The sequence below is a fragment of the Chironomus tepperi genome, unplaced genomic scaffold, assembly GCF_022539635.2.
Source record: "Chironomus tepperi strain 1889 unplaced genomic scaffold, CSIRO-AGI_Ctep_v1 contig_137, whole genome shotgun sequence".
In the NCBI taxonomy this organism is placed as follows: domain Eukaryota; kingdom Metazoa; phylum Arthropoda; class Insecta; order Diptera; family Chironomidae; genus Chironomus; species Chironomus tepperi.
The window spans coordinates 1,516,260-1,529,014 of record NW_027226259.1 but is presented as its reverse complement, the minus strand read 5'-3'; the positions used below and the strand labels follow the sequence as shown (position 1 = coordinate 1,529,014).

General features: G+C 31.7%; 1 protein-coding gene across 1 annotated transcript in view; it reads right to left on the bottom strand.

Annotated features, from left to right (window-relative positions):
• Positions 1 to 12,755, bottom strand: part of LOC139087727 (tRNA dimethylallyltransferase) — a 78,773-nt gene that overhangs the window by 1,829 nt on the left and 64,189 nt on the right. The window contains exon 7 of the mRNA XM_070636623.1: positions 796 to 896. Within this exon, the coding sequence (XP_070492724.1) occupies positions 796 to 896 (101 nt within the window). The remainder of the gene's footprint in view (positions 1 to 795; positions 897 to 12,755) is intronic.

Below are 12,755 nucleotides of genomic sequence, written 5' to 3'. Positions count from 1 at the left end.
GTAGAGTTTATGAAATTCCATCGAAGAATGGAAAAAGAAGAATAAAATGTGCACAATTTGCGCAATATGAATGCACAATGTAGAATAGAGAATGTAGGGTAAAATTTTACAATAAACGTATACAATGTACAATGTAGTTTTATTATCAAGTCATTATTATCAATGATTAAATAGTTTCAATATTATTATAATAGTAAATTTATGCGCATTTTATGGAACATTGCAGAATTAATGTAACGTCGTGATGGTATGCAATTTTATTCCATTTTTTTATCGGTTCCGATTATCAATGATTACGGAGATTACATGCTGTATATACCTTTGGACAGCAATGAAATGTTTAATGTCGTCTCTTTGACACTCTTCCGTTTTTGATCTTTGATTATTAATAATTTATTAGTATCCTTAGGAGGAATGGACATTAAAATTCATTTAAGCTTAGAACAGGTTGTAAAAATGTCATCAATCAATGATGAGACTTCATTAATTCTATTTACTGAATGAGTAGCAAAACAAACCGTGTAAAATGCATTAAATTCTTTCCCTTTAATTAATATTCAGCAATCTTCAGGTATTTGGACTCTTTTTTCCCATTCCGAGGCACAGGCAACAATCTTTCATTGAGAATAAAATTAAATTCCCAATGAAAAAAATGACGTTAATTACAACTTTATGATAAACGATAAGAATGTCAATCGATCATTATTGTAGGTAATGAGAAGCAATTTAAAAATAGCATTAACACAATCGTTAAATAATTCCATGTTTTAATAGCACGTGATTACTTTGACTTACCGGTTTTTAACATATTCGTCATAAAAGCTTCTTATCTCAACAAGTAGTCCATCCTTTACCATCGAATCAACTCTGCTATTTAACCGATGATTCAGTACCGCCTGAAAATGAAAGATAAGCAATTCATAAAATTTGTTATGTGACGATGATTTGTAGACACTGCCAATAGTTTTATTGCGTGCTTGTTATCTTAAGCTTCTACTTGAACAAAATTGTGTATTTAATTTTTTGGCCTATTTTATTGAAGTAGTCTAGGATAAGAATTAGATTCTTTTTGACTGTTGATATACCATGGGGGGAATCGGAAATGATGTTAAGGTTTTACCACTCCACTTGAATATATAAAGGTTAGGCTGATAAGATGAGATAAGTGGGGAGTTTTGAAGGTTTGGAACTCAGCAAACATTCCTTAGCAACCCGAAATAATGTATAACAAATCACAAGGATTAAACTCTTGACTTCATATAGGTAGAATGTGAGAATCTTAAGGAAGAACATTTTGAACTAGCAACAAGTCGAGGCTTCACAACCACAAATCTTTCTTCTTTAAAAAAGCGTTATCAACGTTCAATAAAACGTAATCCCAATTTAATTTCATACTTCTAATCCATGACTGATTCCTCCTCCAATCTTATCAGGTGCAACCTAGTTTTGAGTTTATCTCAAATGTGACAATCGACATATCGCTCAAACTTCCAAAATTTTTTCAGTACCACTTTGTAGTCTGATAAGGAACAATATATCAAGAGCCTCACCTACATTTTTTCCCACCTACTCATGGACATTTTCCTTATCGATTCTTTTTTTTTTTTTGCAACAAATCGAACGACTTTTTTTTGGCGCGACAACTTGAAAGCCATATGATTTACGGCGACATGGTTATTGTATAATGGTTATGAAGAAGAAATATGAAAAAAAATTGGTTGTAGCTTAATTAGAGGCGACTTGTTAAGTGCGATAAGAAATTCTGAGGAACTTTTCAAGTTTCAATTTTTCTATTTTATTTATTTATGTATTTTTCCGATTCAATTAATGATTATTGCTACATTTCTTATCAATTAAGGTGTGTGAATAGTGGTTAGTATATAAACATGCTCTCACTATGTGTACAAACATGACAATGACATTTATTAATAATTCCTTTTTATGTCATTATGAACGCAATTTTTGTTCAATTATAAATGCATTTATGGATTTTATTTGCAGCATAATTTACGAGAACTTGAAAGTTTTCTATAAAAAAATTATCATCTTTTGAGGTTAGCAATGGCCACAGATGGCTTCTGATAAAACCTAACAAGGCCAAAGCTAAAGGACACCATAAATCATACAAACATTTAGTTAGAAAGTCATTTAAATACAATTTGCAAGTTTACTGACCTATGTCATCGAAAATCACTATATATAGTCAGTTTTAATGACTTCTCACTCATTTTTGCAAACCACTTCAAAAACACGACAGTTGAATTATTCATAACCAAAACAGACTTTTTATTTATCTTTTTTTAGGTTCATAAACTTGTAAATATTGGACGATGTCGTCAGGAGCATTTTCGAATGGTCGATTATTATTTTTATCAACATATCGATTTGCTGGATATTTTTCAATTACTCTATAGTCTAAAATCAATTCACAGATTTGTCGATTTAATGGACATGCACCATTTGAATAGATTCCGGTGAAGGAGCTATCGTTCATAAGGTTGATAAGATGACTCTCCATGAGATAAATCAGCCTAACATTATCAGAAGGTGATACGTCCATAGATGTTCCCATGAAATAGTTGGTTAAATAAGCGTTATTTCTGTAATCCTCTTTGCTGAAATAAAAAATAAATTAAGGATTTACTTATGGACAATTGACTGTTTTTCCTTACACATAGGTCTCTTCGACAAATTTCTGAAAGTCCAAAAGTGGCTCAAACTCTTTAAATTCATCAAAATTCATGTAAAATTCTTCTTCTAGTTCAATGTTGAGTGCAACTGCAATAGTTTTATCCAGTTCCTTATCCACAACTTTGAAACTCAATCGTCTGTCCACAAAACATACCCAATTTGATTCAATGAACCGTCGAAGACTGTCAGCTGTCATATTCGGATCAAGTTTTACTAGGACGTGCTTCTTGGTATAGCATTCTAATAAGCAGTTTAAGCAATCCTCTAAATTATCATACCTTACAATTGATATTTTCCAATTGTCATTTTTTCCAAATCCATAATCTTCTCGTACACAGCTATGCCGTGCAACAGGTTCAATCTTATTAAGAATTTCATTGAAATCTTTTGCTGTTAAGAAGTCAATAGCACTGATACTGTATCCGGTGCGATAGAGTTCATAAATCGTTGATACAGCATTTAAGGAACAACCGCCGATATTGAAGAAATTTGTGGAAGGTTTTATGGTTCCAATAAAATCACGTCCAATATTATTTCCAATAATTGTGAATACCTTTTGGGCCATTTCCTTTTTGTTCTCTGGAATTCCATGAAGATCAATGTTCAGATTATCATGTGCTTGTATGTTCGGATCGTTTGTTTCATTATAATTTTTAATCAATGCGTCTTTGTCAATTTGACCATCGTCTAGTAATGGAAATCGATGAAGTAATACGACGTCTGGTATTGCGTACTCTGGAAGCTCATTACTTAAATCATTGTTAATCATGCTAATGGAAATTCTGGCTTGAATTCTCTCAAGTATTATGAAGGCAACAAGTTTTTCTTTTGTAGGAATTACAATAGCGTTATCGACATAGTCTAACTCTTTGATGAACTTCTCGATCTCTAAGTAGTTGATGTCATGATCATCATACCGAACTTTGATCTTCTTCTTTCCATCAAAATATAATAATTCATTGATGATTGCTCCGTAGTCTTCAGTATTAAACATATTCCACTGTGCTGGAAGCAAGCTGTATCTGTTATGTTTATAGACAGTATCCTTCGAGTCATCAATGTAAGCTGCTGCCAGTAATGGACCTACTATATGGATTTCACCTGTTTGATTCTTTTCGACTGGATCATTGTCTTCATCAAGAATGTATATATAGGTACCGAAAATTGGAATTCCAAGTGGAATTCTTGTCAATCCTTGGACCTGCTCTAGTGATTTCATAACGAAATAGCAGCAATCACCGGTAGTTTCCGTGCATCCATAGAAATTTGCCAAAATATGTTTCCCGTCATTTTGGTAGTAATTAAAGAACTTTACAGCAAGATCTTTTTCTAGCACATCTCCAGAACTTATCCATAAACCTGTATTAGTCAATAGCTTCTTGGCTTTTGGATTACTTGAAGCTTTTTGCATAATAGAATCGAGAATTTTGTCAATCTTTGAAGGTAGTCCATAAAATCTCATGATATCAAACTCCTGCATTGTAGATATTAATCTTTCAATGTCTTTGCGACTGTGATTTCGCATCAGAACTACAGTTTTCCTTGTAGAAGTGGACCCCAAAGTTCAGCAAAGTGATCAATATGAAAGATCGCATTATGAGCAATACAATGAGTTTCTTCGTATTGAAATGGAAATTTGGCCCATTGCCATTCTAGTCGATGCTGACAACTTAGATGAAAAATTCTTGTTCCTTTTGGTGGTACAAGTATCTCTGAAGAGTACAAGACCATAGCTAGATTATCTTCGTTAATCTTTCCATGCATCACACTCCTTTCATCCGGAAATTCTTCTGTACTTTGCTTTTCCGCTTTACTAGATAATCTCTTAAAACTAACGACACTAAATTCGGACAGTGATTGTACACTTTCGGGTGTCATAAGTTCTTCGTCAACAATCACAAGTTGTGGCTTTGCTTGACTAAGAATATCTTTTAATCTCCTCGGATTCTCATAGTTCAATGGTAAATATCCAGCTCCAGTTTTCCAAGCTGCCAACATACAAATAATTGCTCGATATGTAGGCTTCATGTAAAGTGCGACAATCCAATCGCCATATCCATTAAATGTTTGCATTTTTGATTTGAAAAATTTCGAGATTTCACGAGCAGCTTGATTTGATACATCAGATAATTCTTTGAATGTTACACGCAGTGTATTATCTATTATGTAACGGATGTAGATAATGAGATGGTGTGAATAGATCAACAAAATAGTTATGATAACAAACCTTCAGATACAACTGCTGGTAAATGGCCTACATTGATGTAATTCTCTTCAAAAAATTTATGAAGCAATTTCTTCTCAATTTTTGGCTTTTCACCATTAATTAGAGCATCATTTGGACTGGCGACTTTTGATGTGAAGCTTCTCCATCTTCTCATTATTCCTAAATTTTCTTTACATATTTCATCCATAAGTGAAGGCGTAAGAGTAATATTAGACGAAACTGCTGATTCTTTTTCTGAACTTATCCACGACTGTACTGAACTTTTTGATGGCTGCTTTGAACTTTTCAATGACTGCATTGAACTCTGTGATGGCTGCCCTGTATATTTCCATGTATGTATAGAACTCTTTGAAGCTCTCGGTAGCTGAATTGAACTCTTTGATGGCTGCATTTCTGACTGAATTGAGCTATTTGATGGCTGTATTGAACTCTTTGCTGGCTTTAATATGCTCTTTGGTGTCTGTTCTGCCATTTTTTATTTACTGCGAATTTGGTCCGAACGTTCGAAAAATTTTACTTGTGATTTTGAAAATTGAAATTTTCTCAATGCTAACTGTGATGAAAATTTAAAATTGCTCTAAATTTTGTCATAAAGTTGCAGCTCCACAAAATAATTCGAATAATCTTATCAAGGGATCTTTAATGGCATGACTGTCCAAATCAAGCATAAAGCTCTACATCATACGTAACGGTAATAAAGAATAATTATCATTTTTGAAAAACCTTGACTTTTGCCAAACTTCTACAATTTCCTGATATTCTATATACATGCTCTAAAACCTTCGTTCATTCTTCGTCTTCTTTGTCAAAATTAATTGACTGCTAAATGACAAAATAATTTAAAAAAAAATTTTTTCAGTACTGATGGCAATCTTGGTCATGTGTCTGAATAAATACCACAGTTTCGTGAAATGTCAACTTTTCTTATCTCATTTTGCTTACTCTATTTCCATTAAATATTTCTTAATAATTTACATTGAATGTTTCATTCATAAAAAAATATGTTTTAATTTTAAACAGAAAAGAGTAAATACAAGCACATGCTGTTCGTTGGCTTCTTTAGAGCTATACACAGATATATTATTTTTTTGGAAATTTTCCATTCATAAATTCATCGCCCCATATTCCTTTAAAATATCGATTTCATAACCTTCTCATACACTGCACCCATTGACACACAGCACTACATCGCTTATCAATTAAGAAGAAAGATTTTCTGGTTTTGATAATGAATGCACGGGAATTTCGTTTTTACCACACATCTGTTGCTTTATACTTGCAACAGTGCAGATGTGTTGGCTTAATAATTCGTGGTCTGACACCAAGAAGATGAAATTTGATCATGAATTAGGAACTAATTATGTAAACAAGAAGGACATTGGTGAGCAAGAATTGAGGGACTTCCCCGAGCGACACAGTCCGAGGGTTCATATTACCAAAAATCAATGAACTAGAAAATATCATGAATCACTTAAAGAAGTATGATAATCCAAAATATCACTAAACTTTTCCCATGAAAATTATTTTGGTAAGCAACAAAAAATAACCAAGTAAGGTACTTATCGATAGTAAGGGATTTTCAATTGTTGATATATCGATTAAAAAAAGGAATGTTTCTTCATTCTTATCATGGGAATTTTTTTTTTTCGATTCTTAATCCAATTCTTTTCACCCCCAACATTATGACACTGTGCACTTTACTTGTATTAAATTTCAAATGTGAAGGAGTTTACTTTACATGCTTTAAAATAAGAAGGAGAAAATATTATTCAACAGTTTCATGATTTTGTATGGGAAAGCGACATTGTATCCAGATAAAAAAATAGAGTAGCATAAGAAGACATAGAAACGTCTTCATATAAGTATGTATGTAAATGATGGAAAGTTATCATGTTTACCAGGAAAATTATCATATCATGCTGATGTATATAAATATCTTAAAGGTGGTTCCAAATGATCTTCAAAAAAATCTATTCTATATATAGCATTTAACTGGTTGTGACTCGAAATAATCAAATTTTAATCATGAAAATGAAACAAAGACTTCAAAAAATTCATGAGCAAGTCAAATAAAGAGCTTCCTTATCTATATTGTGCAACTAATTAAAATCACGTGCCAATTCTCATTACTGCCAAATAATAAGAAAACCATTCCTTATCGGTTAAGTAAAAAATAGTTGAACTTGCTTAAAAGTCGTGTACTTCAATTTTCTAATCATTCTACATCCCTGACATATTTCCACATAGTAACCAATGCTGGCCAATGCAAGTATATTTAATGAAATTGAACTCTTTTTTCATGTTCACTGATAAGGCTTCAACATGTAAGACTTCTCATGTATGTACAATTTTTCGTACCTTTATACTTAATATTTTTTTTTGGGTAGGGAAAAAAGTTCAATGTGCTGAAAGAAATCCGTAAATTAATTTTATTTTTGCGTGTTGCCCACAAACCAGCAAGCCATGCTCCTTCTTATTATACTCTTTATTTTGGTCACAAGACATCGATTATGTAGGTCAGTGATCGCACAGTTCATAAATAAAAACAAAGCAGAATTCTTTGTTTATGACTGATTTATAAAAAAAAACAATCAGGAAGAGTTTTATAAAAAGCTGAATTAGCTGGAGGTAATAGAATAAGAAAAAGTAAGAGGCTTTTTAAGTAAAACATTATCAGGAAAGTGTGTAAATTGTGAATTACTGTATGTTATCGATAAGATAAAAAAGAACTCAGCAACAGCAATAAATTTTTTATATACACAAAAAAAGTTGTCTTACTGTAGATTCGAATATTTTCGTCTTCAAGGTTCATTGCTTCACGGACCGATACTCGTGAGTACTAGTTTCATATGTACACATACGCACATTATCTGATTGAGAGATTTTGCGGGTGTCAATTTTAAATTTCTATAGAAATAAAGGTTTTTTCGTGTTAAACATGATATGGCGGCAAAATGAAAACGGTTTTACGTAAGAAAAGTTTCATGCTGATAATTTGTACTTCTTCTTCTTCTTTTTTTGAAAAGGTTTTAATATTATTGCTAAGAAGAAACGCTTAATGGGATGTCAATGATTCTTTAACTTTTTTATAACTGCCAATTATTGCTAAATGGAGACAAATTAAAGGCTTTTGACATTTTTGATATCAAAGCAAGAGATTTTTGGAGATTCTCTTTATCATGTAGGATGGGGGTTGTTCATATATGATGTCAAATAATTATAATTAGATTTGATGTATGTAGATCTGTGTTTCTCTAATTTTTATACGCTGTTTCCTACTCCTGGTGTAAATGTGATGTACCGCCGTACTTTTTATAAGGACCTGGTGTATCATGAACCACAGTTTGAGAAGTACTGTTGCCAATTGACACCGGTTCTCAATGTTTTTGTTCGAAAAAATGCATAATAAAATAAGACCAAATAATTCTTGAAGAGAGGCTGTTGATAGAGACAGTGATGCATTTGGTATTGGTAACTGGCAAAATGCAGCCAGTGATAGAGCCAGTTTTAGTCGCCAACTGTAAGATGCCATGGGTCACAGATAATCTGTACGGCCAACGAAGTAAATAAGTAAGTAATAATGCAATATTGCATGTCATTCCGGAATTTACCCAACAGATGTTCTTTGGACATTTTAATGCACACAATCAGTTCATTTAAACTTTGTCCATCATAAATAATAGAAAGATATCCCAACTTTTTGATTAGATTACAAATTTAAACAAACATTGTTGACCTCTTTAATAGTTTGGGATCAAAACGATCCAGATTGGAGGACTACATGAAAGTCACGTAGTCATTCTGGAATCAAGTTGTACAGATTTTAATTCAACATAATCTACAAATGTACAACCAATTATAACCAATTTTAAGTAGCAGCACCATGTCAATAAATTTATCAAATAAGAAGATTTTCACTTCTTAACAACATGTGTGAGAAAATCCCATCAAATATAAGCGATTATCGGTAACCTAGTTCCTTATCAATCCATTGCTATAAGTACATTGAACGTTATAAATTTTATATCATCACCAGATCATATCAGCTTTGTGTAATTACTGCTTCTTTTCTTGTATATATTTTTATTTTTTCTAATAAAAGCTGATTATGACAAGAAGAAATTCGAAGAAAAAACTACTTAGTGATAAGTGCGTATCCCTTGAGGTAATTTTGTCAGAATTTTGGGAATTTAATTTGATTGATCCTCGGTTCCTTTACTTCTACACAAAAAACCTTCCATTAAAAAAATCAGCAGAAAAATCTGCCAAAATTTTTTCAAGGACAGATTTTTTTTAAAGTCATTCGACTATACCAAAAAGGCAGTAACAGCAACAGCAGTAGTAATTATCAAATAGAAAATGTTTTACGTTGATAACAGCAAGTTTGTTGTTATCAAAACATAAATTAATTTTTACGTCCGACTGCTTCATTGACTGCAATTTATTAATGATTCGCTCTCCTTCTCTACTCAATTACATTTTTATAATCAACTTGCTTGACACTCCACCCCAGTGGCAATGATTATTAATGGGATTATATACAGGCATTGTTCAAACATCAATGAAGAAGGCAACATTGTTGATGAGTGGGAATTTTCTTTGCCAGGTGTGCTGGAATTGTGGGAGGCACTGGATTCTGGTGCCATGACACTGAATTGCGGGATTTCCAAAAGTCAGCAACCTTTTGCATAGTAACATGGATTGTAGATTGTAGAGAAATACAGAATTCATCATTTAGACCTCGAGTCAATGGTCTTAAGAACTCCTGGCTTAAAATTGAGGTGCAATACCATCGAATGTACATTGTGATATGATTTACAATCTATGTATGGCATTACATAAACCAAATGAAATTCAATATAAAATATTTCATATTTAAACTTGATAATAATGACAACCGCTAACACATAATTTATATTGAATAACTTCCTGTCCGTATGTGCAATGAAAAATGTGAGTGAGAAGGAAAAAAATGTTTGTAAATATTAAACTTTATGGCTTAAAAATGGAAAGAAAAACTTGACAAGTTTTCTTATCAAATTAGTAAAAAAAATATATACAAACTGAAATAAATTAAGTTCGTTACGGTCCTATAGATTCTCAATTGTCCATACAATTTTCCTTTCAGAACATTATGAGATGATAAAGTTTTCAATATTTGTCGTCTTTATGAAATAGCTCGACACTCATTTCTTGATGTTATTCACAGGTCACGACAAGTAACACCAATTTTGAGTAGTTGATAAGAATTTTTTTATTATTAATTTTCAAAACCACATACTCTTCCAATCTTGCACAATTAAGGCATTGTATCTATTGTTTTTACCTTAGATCGTGTTTCACAGCTCATTAGAATTTATTAAGTTATAAATAGTCAATAGGTCGATTTTTATGAGCTGTAATTTTAGTGTCATTGGTGGTTTCATGGTTATAAATGATTGGCTTTACATCTTGATTATTAAGTGATGAATGCTTTTTCAAGACTCAAGTCATTCAATTATATCACTTAGCAAGCAATACTCAGCTTCATTCTACAACTTAATATAAATAACTTGGAAATGTCAGCATAATCCCTACCGATTGGTACATGTTTAATTGTTGCTGCTACGGTGATGAGACTGAAGTATAGTAAGAACTAAGTAACAGCCACTTGGCTTAATGGCAAAATTTTAATATCTCTCGATTGAGTTTCCTATCAGACCGATAGTTAATTAGTTCTAAATAAATGTAAAGTCAAGATAAGCTTAGACTTAACAATAAATGTCTGGTTACTAGACAAGTAAGATAAAAATTACTGCATAGCAACGCTAACTTGAACGCTACTGTCATTTCTACTAACCGAGCGACATAAATGATGAAGGCTTCAGAATGGATGTTTTAAGGCTGTTAATAAAGGAGGTTTAGTGGAGCCTTTGAAGTTCCGCCACGGAGATTTCTTCATTTGTGTCGCTCGGGTTTGAAAATGTTTCATGCCCCAAAATTCAGAATGATTTGCGCTAAAATATTATAAATGTTAGTGATAATAAGTAGCAGTGCTATTTACATAATCATGATTTCTATTTTCAACATAAAAGTTTTCATTTCATCTCGTTTTCAGTTTGTTTGAATTTAAGTTTAACAAATTTTCGTGACTTTTTTGATGGACTCGCTATATATTTTCCCTATTCTTCAGTTATTTTCTTTCGGTTTTCTTCGCTCTTATCAGTAGCGGCAGCTGGCGTTCATTGAGGCGCCTAAAAATTCCGTAATCATTACACTCGTGATTTCTTTTTATTTCATTTTCATATTTTTATTTCTTTTCCTACTTGGAAACTCTTTATGTGCAATCGATATTTTATTTACTACTTGCTATTTGACTTGCTATTATTATCGTTTGACTCAATTTATATTCAATTGCTGTTATTTTGATTTGAAATCAATATTGATTTATTTTGCATTTTAAGCATGGATTTATATGACTCTTGAGAGATTTTTGGAAATGACATCAGATGGACATTAAGAGTTCCTTAACCTCATCTATTTATAATATTTATATGCAATAAAAAAAGTATTTAAAACAGTTTTATTCGTGCCATTCTGGATGCTATAAAATCAAATTCCTTTGGTGACCAAAAATGTGGTTTATGTGCAATTTGCGTAAAGACTGAGGATTTTATCGAAATTTTTACGATGTTTTGGTGCAAAGTAGATTGCTGATAATTTTTAAATTGGATCTGATTCATTAACGGACCAATTAAGTAAATTCTTAAGGATTTGAATAAAATTTAGATTTGCATAATGTAGGAAGGCAATTTTAATAATTTTTATTAGAAAAGCAGGATTTAGAGTTTAACAAAAAAATTCATTTTCATGTCTAAAAAGTCAAAAGTAAACATCCGCATCCATGTATTCTAAATGTAAGAAGGCATTGCCTTTGATGATAACAAACTGTGAAAACTTAGATAAGGAAAAAGAAAATTTTGTAAGAACATGGATTATGCATTACTTTCTATCGGTTATGTTGGTTTTCTATTCACATAATTTATGGTACGTGTCAATAACATTCATGTATTTGAACATTTAGTTGATAACAAAAATCCTAATAATGAGTTGTAATAGCAGCAATTCGTGTACAAAAAAGTTCTATTTTATTCAGCGTGAAATTTGATACTTTGAAATTTGACGCTTCAAAAATGTGAACATTCTTACCACACTCGTACTTGTGCATACATGCTTTTATGACAGGAATTTAACATCTAATCAAAAAAATTTATAGACATAATGTTTCAATTTTTTTGTGCTGTTTGTTGTTATTGTAATCAATAAATTCATTCATGAAAATGTAAGTATAGCATCAAAATAGTCACATAGTAAGTAATTTAATCGAAAATAGTAAAAACTTTTTATTGCCATTTTTTCATGTCAAATAGCCGTAATCAATCATTAAAAATACACAATGTAAAATATAAGCACTGAATTAGAAACAATTTTATATCAAATTTAACACACAAAAAATAGAAACAACAGCTTAAGTCCAACAACAAAAAGTATACACAGTGTTGAAAAACAGAGAATTATGAATGGAACTGGAAAAAATCTGATTCTATTTTTATATGGATTCTTCGACGCCATTCACTTCTATGGGTTTTCTTTTCTCTTTTTGCAGAAGCTTTTCTTAATGCAAAAATGAAAAATGCTAGTTGAAAATTTATGGACATAGAAGTAGGAGATAAAATTGACGCATTTAGGGCATGGTCAAGGGATAGTCGTAAGGCTATCAAGGTCCATCCTATCAATCAGAGCTAGAGTCGACTTTCAGTCATATATTTCCTATCGAATCGTCCTTCCAATAATCGAT